This window comes from Anabrus simplex, chromosome 13, assembly GCF_040414725.1.
Source record: "Anabrus simplex isolate iqAnaSimp1 chromosome 13, ASM4041472v1, whole genome shotgun sequence".
NCBI classification, from domain to species: Eukaryota; Metazoa; Arthropoda; class Insecta; order Orthoptera; family Tettigoniidae; genus Anabrus; species Anabrus simplex.
Window position 1 is genome coordinate 89606399 of NC_090277.1, and position 13086 is coordinate 89619484.

General features: G+C 41.4%; 1 protein-coding gene across 1 annotated transcript in view; it reads left to right on the forward strand.

The window, feature by feature from the left end:
- Positions 1-13086, forward strand: part of LOC136884806 (fringe glycosyltransferase) — a 335211-nt gene that overhangs the window by 258173 nt on the left and 63952 nt on the right. The window contains exon 7 of the mRNA XM_067157097.2: positions 9393-9478. Within this exon, the coding sequence (XP_067013198.2) occupies positions 9393-9478 (86 nt within the window). The remainder of the gene's footprint in view (positions 1-9392; positions 9479-13086) is intronic.

Sequence of the window (13086 nt, forward strand, 5' to 3'; positions counted from 1 at the left end):
TTAATTGATTAAAGGTACAAGACTACCGCGCGAGAAAAGCCATCGCAAAAGTGCCATGCTGGTCCATTAATAACCGGTGTAATCGCAGGCATTGTTTCGTACAGGTGCCATATGTCAGCTTGTGGGATGGAGTTCCATGCCTGCTGTACTTGGCCTGTCAATGCAGGGACGGATAATACCTGTTGTGGATGACGCTGGAATTGTCATCCAATGTTGTCCCATACGTGCTCGATTGGGGACAGATCGGAGGATCGAGCATGCCAAGCAGTATTTCGACTCTCTGTAGAGCACGTTGCGTTACAATAGCGTCAAGGGGGAGGGGGTGGTGGTGGATTATCCTGTTGGAAAACACCATCGGGAATGCTTTTCCTGAATGGCAGCATGATACGTCGAATCACCAGACGGACGTATACATCTGCAGTCAGGGTGCGTGGGATAACCATGAGATTCTCCTGCTGGCATAGGAAATTGCTCCCCAGACCAGAACTCCCGGTGTATGTCCAGTGTGTTGACGCCGCAGACAGGGTGAATGCAGGCGCTCACCTGGCCTTTTCCTAACAAACACACGGTCATCCCTGGCACCAAGGCAGAACCGGCTTTCATCGGAAAACACAATGGACCTCCGCTCCAACTTCCAGTGAACTCTCGCTTGACACCTGAAGTCACAGACGGCGGTGATTGGGGTAAGTGGGATCCACGCCGCAGGGTGTCTGGCTCAGAGCTGTCCTTCAAGACGCCGATTTCAAACAGTTCTGCCGCTGGAATTGATGTTGCAGGCGCAGTTCGCTACGCCACAACCGTACGCCGAATACGATGATGCGACGGGGACGTCCGGAGCCCGGTCTTCTTGCGAGCGTACCTTCTCGTGCCCTTGGAGACATTTCTGTCAAGTCGTTCTGCAATAGCGCGGAAGCAAAATCCATCTTTACATAGACGGCCTTGTTCAACCGCAGTGAGCTATTGATACTGGCCTCTTCGTCTTCGTAAAGGCATTCTTGACGCACTCACAGTCACTCCGTCCTATCTCACAAGTAACTAACGCTCTCGCACAGTGCAGTCCGTATTTAAAGCAAACCTGATATTTGACATCATGGGGCCGCTACTACTAGCGCAACGCTAGTGCGATTTGCGAGAATTTTGAAGCATTGTCATCTTTCAGATGTATAAACACGCCTACCAACGTTCGTTAAACTAACACAACCCCTTCGTTGTGTTTGGATATTTTTTTTCGGCCAGTGTATAATACTGATTATTACTATTAGCCAGCCCTATGGGTTAGAAGTAGAGTGCCTGCCTCTTATTCCAAGGTCCTGGTTACTGTACGTTTTCCGGCCAGTTAAAAGATGTTTAACTCTGGACTGACGAGTAGAACGAGTTTCACTTGATACCAGTTTTTCCCAAGCTCTTAGTTACAGGAAGAAAGCACACAGTGAGAAGATGACGCTACTGACCGAGTGTACATAGACAACACTGGTTGTCATGGTTACAGTGGTGTCGGGAAGTTGTGACAATATTTTCTGAAAGACCTCCAGTGCATAAACATAGTCTATTATAATAAGAGAAAGAAAAATGTTAAGAAAAATTCTGGACCCAAATTTATATAAATCGGGAGAGGAGACTCAAATCTAACAAAGAATTTTACCGGTATCAAAGAACAGAAGGAGTGATTGAATTGATGAGGAAGATGGACACTTATTGAGGATGGACAAATAACGAAGAGAGAATGTTTAAATTCTTCAGGAAGAGGAAGACGGTGGAAATGGTTTCGAGAAGTGAGGTTGGACTTGACGAAGATGATATCATGGACAGAAATCATCTTAGACAACTCGTCAAAAAGTTCACTGGTTTCCACGAGACTGGGGAAAACTCTAGTGAGAAAAGAGAGGTCCTGTAGAGAAGAAGGAAGTATGAAAAAGAAAGGATGAAAAGATACTGGCAGAGAGTGAAGGCTAAAAATACTGCAAAGATTGTCAAATGTGCTCCATAGACAGACGAATCGAAAATTAAATAATAATAATATTAATAATAATACTATTATTAATTATTATTATTAATTATTAATAATAATACTACTATTATTAGAGGAGTATGGATCCCTTTTGCGGCGCTCACAAGTAACCGATTGTGACAAACGAGCATAAAAAAGAAAGAGAATGGACATTAGCAGTGACGAATTGCACTCTCATTCCATAAATATCGATAATTTCTTTAAAAAATGAAGTTTAAAAAATTGTACGAAGTGTGCGATTTGCAAATACTTTTGCTTTAGGGAAATACGCGCCTACATTACTTTCCACTTCACACTTTGGCCGCTGGGACGCTTTTTTATGTCATTATAATATGCTGTAATTATTGGTTAAGAAAATAATTATAGTAAAACTAAAAATTACTTCCGGAACATTCGTCAGTATAATAATGCACTTGCATTTGCTTCCGTTCAGGCGGATACCATAAATGTTAAAAAATCAAAGATTAAATGAAGTGGTGAGTAAGACTGTCTAATACCGTTCTGATTTGTGTATTTCTTAGTTCACCAGGGGGCTACTCCACCATATACTTTATGAACATGCGAGATTTCTCGCACGGGTCCCCTAGTAATAATAATAATAATAATAATCCATTGGCACTATCGGCTTCGAAGTGTTCCGGGTCGCTATATCAGCATCAGATATCTTCTCACTCGTAATCACATAAGCTGAATGAACTTCGAGTGAGGGGCAGGCGCTACCCCACAGCACGGAGCTGGTACATATTCTTATCGGCCTACAAGTAACCGATCGTGACAAATGAGCATAAAAAAGAAAGAGAACGGACATTAGCAGTGACGAATTGCACTCTCATTCCATAAATGTCGATAATTTCTTTAAAAAACGAGTTTAAAAATTGTACGAAGTGTGCGATTTGCAAATACTGTTGCTTTAGGAAAATACGCGCCTACATTGCTTTCCACTTCACATTTTGGCCGCTGGGACGCTTTTTTATGTCATAATATGCTGTAATTATTGGTTAAGAAAAGAATTATAGTAAAACTAAAAATTACTTCCGGAACATTCGTCACTAATTTCCGCTCTCTTCTCTTTATCTAGTGCTCCTTCATTGATTGTCGGGTATTGCTCTTTTCTTTCCTCCATCGACGTCTTTCCCGACTTCATCTTTGGCCTTTCTTGAAAACCCTGGTGTTTTTTTTAAGTTTTCTGCTGAGTGGGTTGCGTTCTTGTATATCTTCACAAGTAATCCCCATCTCCTGTAGTTCCCGATCCACCTCCTGGGACCAAATTAGCTGGGTCTTATCTTTAAAATAGGCAAAAATCTGGTTAAATAATCGTGTTCGTTTCATTTTTAGCAAGTGGCCATAAAATGCGATTCTCCTTCTCTGCATGGCATCAGAGATCTTCTGGGCATGAGTATACAGATCATTGTTATGCCGACATCTATATTCGTCTTTGTCTTTAATTGGGCCAAGAATTTTCCTTAAGATCTTTCTTTCTTTCTTTCTTTCTTTCTTTCTTTCTTTCTTTCTTTCTTTCTCTAATTTCCAATTTTTCTATCAGGCCTTTCTTGTTCATAGCAAGGCATTCCGCTGCATACAAAGCCTCTGGTCTTATGACAGTGCAGTAAAATCTTCATCTTCTAATTCTTCTTCTTCTCATTATTATATTTGGAACTGTTACTCGAAAAATCACACACATAAGCGACTAGCATCTTATTTTCGCCAAGGATTAATTTAAGAACAGTTATACATTCTTTGATTTGAGTTGTAAAATTGTAAAACTCATTTAATTATTTAGGCTAGCTGTTCCTTAACTTCTTTTTCGTCAATGAGCCTTTCTGATCCTCGCTCTTAGATTTAAACACGAAAATTACTTAATCATAATTCCTTTAATTTCTGTTATTAAAGAACGGTGGCATGAACTTATTGTCTGCGTTTCAAAATCTGTTTTTTTTCCCTTTCATTTTGGTAATGATGATTAATGTTTTTAATAACTACATCGTGATGTAATGGTCATGGAACTCGGAGGCGGTAAGCAGGAGGAGGAGTAGTGGTAGCAGGATACCTGCCGGAACTTGACGACCTCGAGGCGTGCCCGCCAGCTGCCCCGCCGGGGAGGAGCGGACCAGTTTCTCTGCAACTCATAGAACTCGTGCGCTGTGTAAACGCTACTCTCCACACGACTTGTATTCTCGATCAAATAATAATGGTAATATTGAAGGCCTAACAGGAATACCTTGCGGTACTCCATGTCGGACGACCTGAGTTTGTGATAAAACAGAGTTTTTATAAAATATCCCAAATTGCTTAAGAAAGAGCTTCTCACTTTGGGTATAATAATAAGTTTTATATGCAAGCGAGACCCTTACACTAAATGGGAAAGGTGACCTAGAAAACATTTTAAAAGAAGAAAGAAGAATCCTGGGGGAAATTCTCGGCCCCCGAAAAACAGAACATGGTTATAGACTGAGGTCACGCAAAGTGACAGAAGAGCTTTCCAACATTGCAGCAGACATCCGCAAAAGACTCTGAAATTTTATGGACACGTCTGCAGACTCCCGGTAAGTAGACTGACACACAAGATTCTCACCTACATAGAACATCTAAAAAATATTCCATGGGTACTGGAAGTGAAGAAAGATCTGGAAAAAGCCCAGATGAACTCAACTGACACTGCGGACAGAAACCTCTATAGGAAAAAAATAACGGACGGAAAATGCAACCAGAGAACCAAGTGGAAAAGAAGAATGGAGCAAAGTGGGCAGAAGAACGAAAAAGGATCCACGGAGAAAGGATGAGAGCTGTTTGACAACTCAGAAAACAGAAATCGTTAGAGCTTTGCGTGATCCTTTGGGTCCATACGCATATAATAATAATAATAATAATAATAATAATAATAATAATAATAATAATAATAATAATAATAATAATAATAATAATAATAATAATAATAATATGAAATTTAGGTTAATCTTTCACGAAATATAATGAAACGGGTCAGTAAACGCAAATGCGTCAAAATTATCAACACAAGGTGAATAATAGCATGAAATCACGAAGTTTGCACTTCTTTCCTCTGCCTTTCTTTCTTTCTTTCTTTTTCTTTTTTTGTGTAAGCTTTCCCGCCGCCTTGCTTTTTAAAAATACTTATTTCCCAAGGCACCTGAACACAAGCTCATACAAGGGCAGCATAGCTTCAGTTGTTTTAGTAGTAGTTTCAGAGTTAGTGAATTTTAAAATATGTATAGTCACCCATGTTACACGCATTTAATATGTTAACAGACTTTAGTTTTATTACTATTCAAATTGAATTCACGTCCCATGTAGAGACGAGGGTTGGAGCATAGTACTGAGGTGAATCATTGACGGTCACTAGCTCAGAAAGAAAGAGAACAGAAGCTTTTGAAATGTGGTGTTACAGAAGAATGCTAAATATGAGATGGTTTGAATCACGAATAGAGATACTGAGGCGAATTGGCGAGAGGAAAACGATATGGCGAAATTTGACGAGAAGAAGAGACATCGTAATACACCCAGAGCTTGTTCAGTTAGATTTTGAGGGAAGTGTAGATGGTGAGAACGGCAGAGGTAGACCAAGGTATGGATATAACAAGCAGATTTGAGCAGATGTAGGATGTAGTAGATACGGTGGAAATGAAAAGGTTAGCACAGGATAGGGTGGCATGGAGCGCTGCATCAAAACAGTCGTTTTCATCGTTTGTTGTTCCTTCGACCAAGTACGTCGTGTTGGTTTCTTTTCGTCTTTCTCAAATCCCCTTGTGTGAACAGTTTTTCCGATTACATTTCTCTCCTTCAGATTTGGTGATCCTAATTCACTTCGTACTAGTGATGGGACATTCGATTCATTTTACTGAATCGATTCATTTGATTCCGTTCACGTTACTGAATCGATACACTGATCCGATTCACGGCTCATTGGTCACCGCTCCTACTGCATCTGTGTAGAATGTGCTGGTAAGACAGCAGCAACAGCATTCAGTGCTTGCAGTTGTCATCTGGTCTTCATACTATGAACTCCTTTCTTAGAAAAAATGCTATTTACTCTAATACATCGAAGGTTTCCGGTGACGCAGGGTGGGAAAGGTTAGGATTAGTAAGGTAGCAGCCATGACCTGAATTAAGGTACAGTCCCAGCATTTCCTGGTGTGAAAATGGAGAAGCTACGGAAAAACCATCTTAACGGCTGCCGACGGTGGGATTCGAACCCACCATCCCCCGAATGCAAGCGCATAGCCACGCGATATTAACCGCACGACAACTCGCTCAGTCATTTTTTTAAAAAAAGTATTTTTCTATCAGCTGAGGATTTTTTTAATAGTCATATTTTGTATAGGCTACCCGAGATGTACAGTAGCCCGCTGGTTTTCTGATTCAACATACTGTTATTGCGTCTGTCCACATAATTATGATTGAAGTCTTGTGCAACGATGTGACATATGAACTGAGAGAATACTGAGCCGTTCTTCCCAATATAAAACAGGTACTTTTGAGTGGTCATGAGCATGACTCATAGTCATAGGGCAGGCTAGAGTCGAGTTTAATTGTCAAATGTCAACTAAGTTATAATACTAAGATTCATTAAACTAATAAATAGTATAACCTAATAGCCTACCTACTTACTAGCTACTTCAGAATTATGTTGTGACTACCTTTTTAACACTGCAAATAAGTCCATCTATTATTTAAACCTCCCTGTAAGAAGAGGACAGTGAATGCAAATGGGTATTATTTTCAAATGAGTTGAGCTCGAGAGTCCATTATAGCATACGATTCTTTCAGTGTAGCATGGCTCTCTGTATGTCTCGCTGCAGTGAGCCGATAAGGAGCCGTGTGTATCTTGTGTCTCACTGAGCCGCGCTCGTTCACGATTCTTTCGATGTGCCATGGCTCACTGTATGTCTCGCTGCAGCGGAAGCTCGGCTCTCCGCGTGTCCAGTGAGCCGATAAGGAGCCGTGTGTATCATGTGTCTCACTGAGCCGCGCTCGTTCACGATTCTTTCGATGTACCATGATTCACTGATTCACTGTCTCGCTGCAGCGGAAGCTCGGCTCCCCGTCAACGTCCAGCGAGTGCGTCACTCAGCACTGTCCACTGGGAGTAAGCTGAATCATGTGCCGTGAGCTCGCCGTTCCTGTGAATCGATTCACTCGGACACTTGAATGAATCGATACACTGCTTCGAATCATACATTCAGTAGCCAACACTACTTCGTACCATTAGTGGGCGATGGCATAGATGTTAGGGCCACTTTAAACAATAAGCATACTAATAATCATCATAATTATCATAAAATTGTAAATCAACATACTTTTAGCATACACAAGAACCTCGTTTATCTGGATTAAGTGGGACCGGAAGGATTATTGAAAATCCGGATAATCCGCAAAAACTAAAAAACAAATGCAGTACATGTTATATAATAGTCCTTTATTAACATAAGTTGTACAGTTACACCTTTTTTTTTCCAATTGTGCAAAATGTATAAGAATACTTTTCTTACATTTACGACTCTGTTTTATGCACTAAAATAATGTGTGAGTTTTTCTGTTTTCCATTTGTATAGCGTTTGCTCGCAACACGATCACGAAGACGTTTTACTAACATCCAGGGGGGTGACACTTCATAGGGAGCGTCCGAAGCAGTTCTGAGATGGGCCAGTCGATCTCCGCCAACTAATGAAAACTAAAATTCTCTTTTAGAGGGTTAATTTAGAAGGCAGAGGTTGGCATTACACATTCAGTTGCGTGGTACAGCAAATTCAAAACACAACACCGTTATCGTTGCGCGCGAAGGGACCTTGGTCGTACGGTATGTAATAGTGCTTGTTAGACGAAAATTTGTTGAGATTCTTTCGCATTGGACGAGATTTTTGATCCAGTTTTTTGAGAGTATGGTGTGAAATTATAATTATGCTCGTTCTTAGTGTGAAGAAATAGTATTATGATCATGAACGTACTTCACATTGAACTACCTAGCTGTTGCGAGTAAACGTCTGTGTGATTGTGCTTCTTACCTGCTGTTTGGAATAAATACATTCAAAATATAAACTATGTGCATTATGCTGTGTTTTACTTTCATCCTTTCCTTCTCGTGTTTTCCATTCCCATAAATAAAAGTCGTGGGAAGGGTTCAACGAACGAACGGAAGAATGAGGTTATGTTAGATCGTGATTTAGGCAAGTATGGGCGTTTTGGAGTTTTATATGAATTGCATTAACATTTTCAGTAATCAATGTTGCATTTATCACTTAATAGATGTAAATTTACATTAAAATGCGAACGGTGAAACAACGATACAAGCTAGCGTTATAACAGTATTGCCAACATACAAATAGGGTAATTGCAATTTACTTTTCAAGTAAAAGACACGAGAGAAGCTTTAGATACAACTTTCCTACCGAAATACAATCATTATCTCTATAACAATTAAAATTTTAACAAAGTAACAACTATCATCATCGTGTTTACTACGAGGTACTATCGTGGGATTTATTTCCTTATGTTGGCAGAGAGTACGTGGCCACTGTAGCTTCCATGATCTGTTTTCTCAGCCAACTTTATTATACAGGAGTGACGGATCTATTTCTCTTATATGATCCTTGCTAACATCAGTTTGCCCAACTGCATTGTTGTATCTCCATGAGTCATGTAATGGAGCGCCGTTTTCATTTTTGAATTCACCACCATTGTCGTCATTACCTGCCGAGGAACAAGAGGCAAGAATTTATTCATCTGTCATTTCGCCGTAGCCTGAATTACTGTCATTTTTCAACCAGTGATTTAGGTCGTTCACATCTACGTTCGAGCATCCGGGAATGCTTGCAAATGTGTCAAAGAACTCAGAGTCCACGGTTTCCCATTCTCAATTCCAGGCAAGGTATGTCTGACAGACCGCAGCCGACTTACTTCCAATTCCTGTCCTTAACTATCCTTGGCGGAAAAGACATTCAGGAAGATTATTTTTTTACACAGATAGGTCTTATGGCGACGATAGGCTAGGAAAGGCCTAGGATTTGGAAGGAAGCGGCCGTGGCCTTGATTAAGGTACAGCCCCCAGCATTTTCCTGGTGTGAAAATGGGAAACCACCTAAAACCATCTTCAGGGCTGGCGACAGTGGGATTCGAACCCACTATCTCCCGGATGCAAGGTGACAACCGCGCGCCCCTAACCGCACGGCCAACTCGCCCGATCATAAGAATTGATCCCGTAAAAGAAATACTGTACAAGTAAAAATAAATCTTTATTTATTTTCGATCCGGATTAATGAGGGCCGGATAAACGAGGTTCTTGTGAGCAGCATGTAACCTCCACTTGTTTCTTTAATATAAAAAAAAGGAACTGGATGTTAACCGGCTTGTTTGTTTGTTTCTTTGTTTGCAGCAAAAGATCTCGTTCTGGTTCGCTACCGGTGGAGCAGGATTCTGTCTGAGCCGAGCTCTAGCGCTCAAGATGATGCCTGTGGCCAGGTGAGTCCTACTAAACTACTTACTCTGTGTCCGTGATCATCGGTTCGATTCCAGGTCTGTTTTGAAAAAGGTGAAAAAAATGGGGGAGAGGGAATATTGTGAAGGCCATCGGGAATGTGCGTGGATTTTGGACCCCGTTTTATAACATACATCATCTCAGAAAAGAAGGCATTGTGAGTTGAATCCACTGATTGTTTTGTTTTCATCATCATTCGTTTTATGTTTTGGTCAGTGGGTACATTTTGATGTTGTAATTATAATTTGATTTCGATGCACTTCGTACCGTTTGTATATTTATATATATTGATGTGGGATTTAGAATGTTAAACTAGTAGTAATTCAGAGATGCCAACTATTACGATTCAATCGTAATAATTACGAATTACCCATCATAATTACGCCTTTACGAATCACACACCACAAATTACGATTTTTTGTTGATTTTTAAATCTAAGTGTATTAAGTGTTCAAAAGGATACACAAGGCGGCGTGAATTCTCAGAATATTATCTTCGGATTTCTCAGAAATAATTTATCCCCCTTTCCTGTCCCTCGTTTAAGAATATTTCGAGTTTTCACGCGCCGAACGCAGTGTGTGCTTCCAGTACCGGATTTTTTTTTTTTTTTGCTAGTGGCTTTACGTCGCGCCGACACAGATAGGTGTTATGGCGATGATGGGATAGGAAAGGCCTAGGAGTTGGAAGGAAGCGGCCGTGGCCTTAATTAAGGTACAGCCCCAGCATTTGCCTGGTGTGAAAATGGGAAACCACGGAAAACCATTTTCAGGGCTGCCGATAGTGGGATTCAACCTACTATCTCCCGGATGCAAGCTCACAGCCGCGCGCCTCTACACGCACGGCCAACTCGCCCGGTACAGCTACATATTTATGGACATGTTTCTTATTTTTATATTACATATAATGCGGTCTCTAATTATTACACTACCAGGATAATTCTGAAATGCGATGTATTTGTTAATAATAATAATAATAATAATAATAATAATAATAATAATAATTAGGGGCGATGACCTAGCTGTTAGGCTATTTTAAACATCACAATCAAACTACTTACTACGCTTCCACGTTTCCAAAATATTTCTTCTGTCCTGTGATTCCCTAGGATCTACAGTGGCTTCACATGATTTACCAAAAACACTTTGTTCATTTTCCTTTCCCGTCCCTATCACATCAAATTTTCTTACAGCGAAGGAAAGCAAGTGGGCGAACTGTGAGACCACAGTGCTGGACTATAAAGTGTTCTTCTCATCTGCTCACCTCCTGTACGGCTAATGCCAGGCCAGGGATACAATTAATGTTCACCAACACTCGCAGAGAAACAAAACAAACTGCTCACAAATGTCTGTATTTGGGTTTCGTCCCACTGGTTCTCGTCTTTTTTGTTGTTGTTACTGGCCACGAAATTAATGGTACGCGCCGGGAGAGTGGAATTAATTTCTTGTTCCAGCTGAAGTGATCGGAGTCCTCCATTACGAGGCGGACGGCCTTCGGGAGATAGCCTTATAATGTAACACTTAACAGGATAATTTACTGAGATCGATACACTGAAATACGTTCGCTTCGTTACCTTCTCGATAAACGACGGCGGAGCCGAAAACTTGTATGAATAAAACTGTCCTGTCGTTTGCATACTTAGGAGGGCACGTTCCTTTATTACTCGGTTAAGTTCCTGTGTTATGATCAGGTTGCATGTGGTGGTGGTGATTATTGGTTGAAGCAGAGGCTTCGTTACCCCAGCTGCAAAAAGGTTTTTTTAAACAATACAAACAATCTTAGCCCCACTACAATCTCTAAAGCCATTTATTAGGCTGCATTTTTCGTGAAAAAGCCCACCTGAGAACTCTTTCAAGGATATTTTCAACCACACGCTCGCACATACTTCCAAATTGATATTCACGGCAGTGACGTCACCATCATAACGTAATCTATAGCAGGTTTTAAACCAGGGCCTCTCAGGGTGCATGCGCGTGGTGCATGCACTGTGCACGGTGCAAGAGACGACTTGGCTTGGTTGACCAGAGTGCAGACCCCCCCACTCCTCGATTTGGAGCAATAGCGCGTACTCTCTCTTTCCTCACGCCTGTCTCGCTCGCTCCGCCTGTCTCCCTCTGCCCCACTTGCGCCGTAGCGCTCCAAATCCAGGCTGACTTGAGCCGAGCATAGGCGAGTTGAGCCGAGCTTAGCCGAGTAGCCCAGAGACGAAGCGTTGATCCGAGCCATGCCGAGCGGCAGCGATGCACAGTGCACGGAGCTCTTGCGCCTCTATCTGCACGCATGAGATTTTGGGCGTTTGAGAGGCCCTGTTTTAAACAATGTAGTAGGCTACTTACACTTTCACCAGGACGCTAGCACAGTCATGGATCTCACAAAAATACACTGGGACTGTTTGTTCTTAACTTAAAAACCCTAACCTAAACTGAATCAGCAAAATTTAACTGCTATTTTACCGCCGCCGAAATTTTATAGTTTCACTTACATACTGAGTGTACGTGCTTCAACGACAAACGAGGGAAAATATTCGTCACGACGTGTAACAGACGTTATATTAATGAAGAATGCCCCAGAACTAGCGGAGCCTTCACATATAATCCAAGAGGAACACTCCAAAAATTCACTACAGTATATGCCACCATCACAGACAACAATTCGCTCTTAACTCTGTGTTCATGCTGGGCAACCTAAATATTTTTCTGCGGCTATCAAAAAACATACTCTACACGTGCAAACAATGAATTGCTCGAGAAAACTTTATACATGCCGAAATCCAACAATAAAATATATTCTTCTATATTGCAATTGATTTCATAAACTGGCTCTATTTTTATTAGCAAGACGATGTTCAAGGGGCTATACTGTTAACGTGTTGATATTTTTCTTGTAGTCTCTAGTGTGTGGTGCTGAACACTTCGAATGCCCAGTATTAAAACTAACGTACCTTACCCAAGCTTGCTGACCTGTCGCCATAAATTGCTGTCGGGGGAGGATCCACAGTCCCGCCTCGTTCCCAGGACGAGGAAGCTTAAAATGTATGCGTCTTCCACTCATACCATGATACTACTTGTAATTAGTACCACCACGCGGGGTACACCATGGATTGGTTTTACTTGCGCGTAGTACCACTATGTCAGGTACACAGTAGATTTGTGATTAGTAACGACAGTGTGTGAATCAAGGTGAGTTTTACAGTACCTGTGATTAGTACCACTCTATGAGCGACACGATGGGTGTGCCTTGCCTATGATTAGTACCCACTATGTGAGGAATACCACGAGACAGTACAAGTCCCGGTGATTAGTACACCTGTGTGAGGAACACCATATGTTTGCGTTGCCTGTAAATGGCGCCACAATGTGAGAAACACCATAGGTCTGTGTTACATGTGCGCATTACATTACCTGTGAGTAGTACCATAATGTGTGGAATACCGCGAGTCTACGCTACTATTGATTAGTACCGCACCATGACATACACCATGGTTCTACTTTCCTAGTGATAAGTACCATTATGAGGGGCGATTTCCTGGATTTTGGACCCCGTTAGACTGCAAGCATCATCGATTCAGGATTGTGCTTTAGAAGCAGTCCCTTGG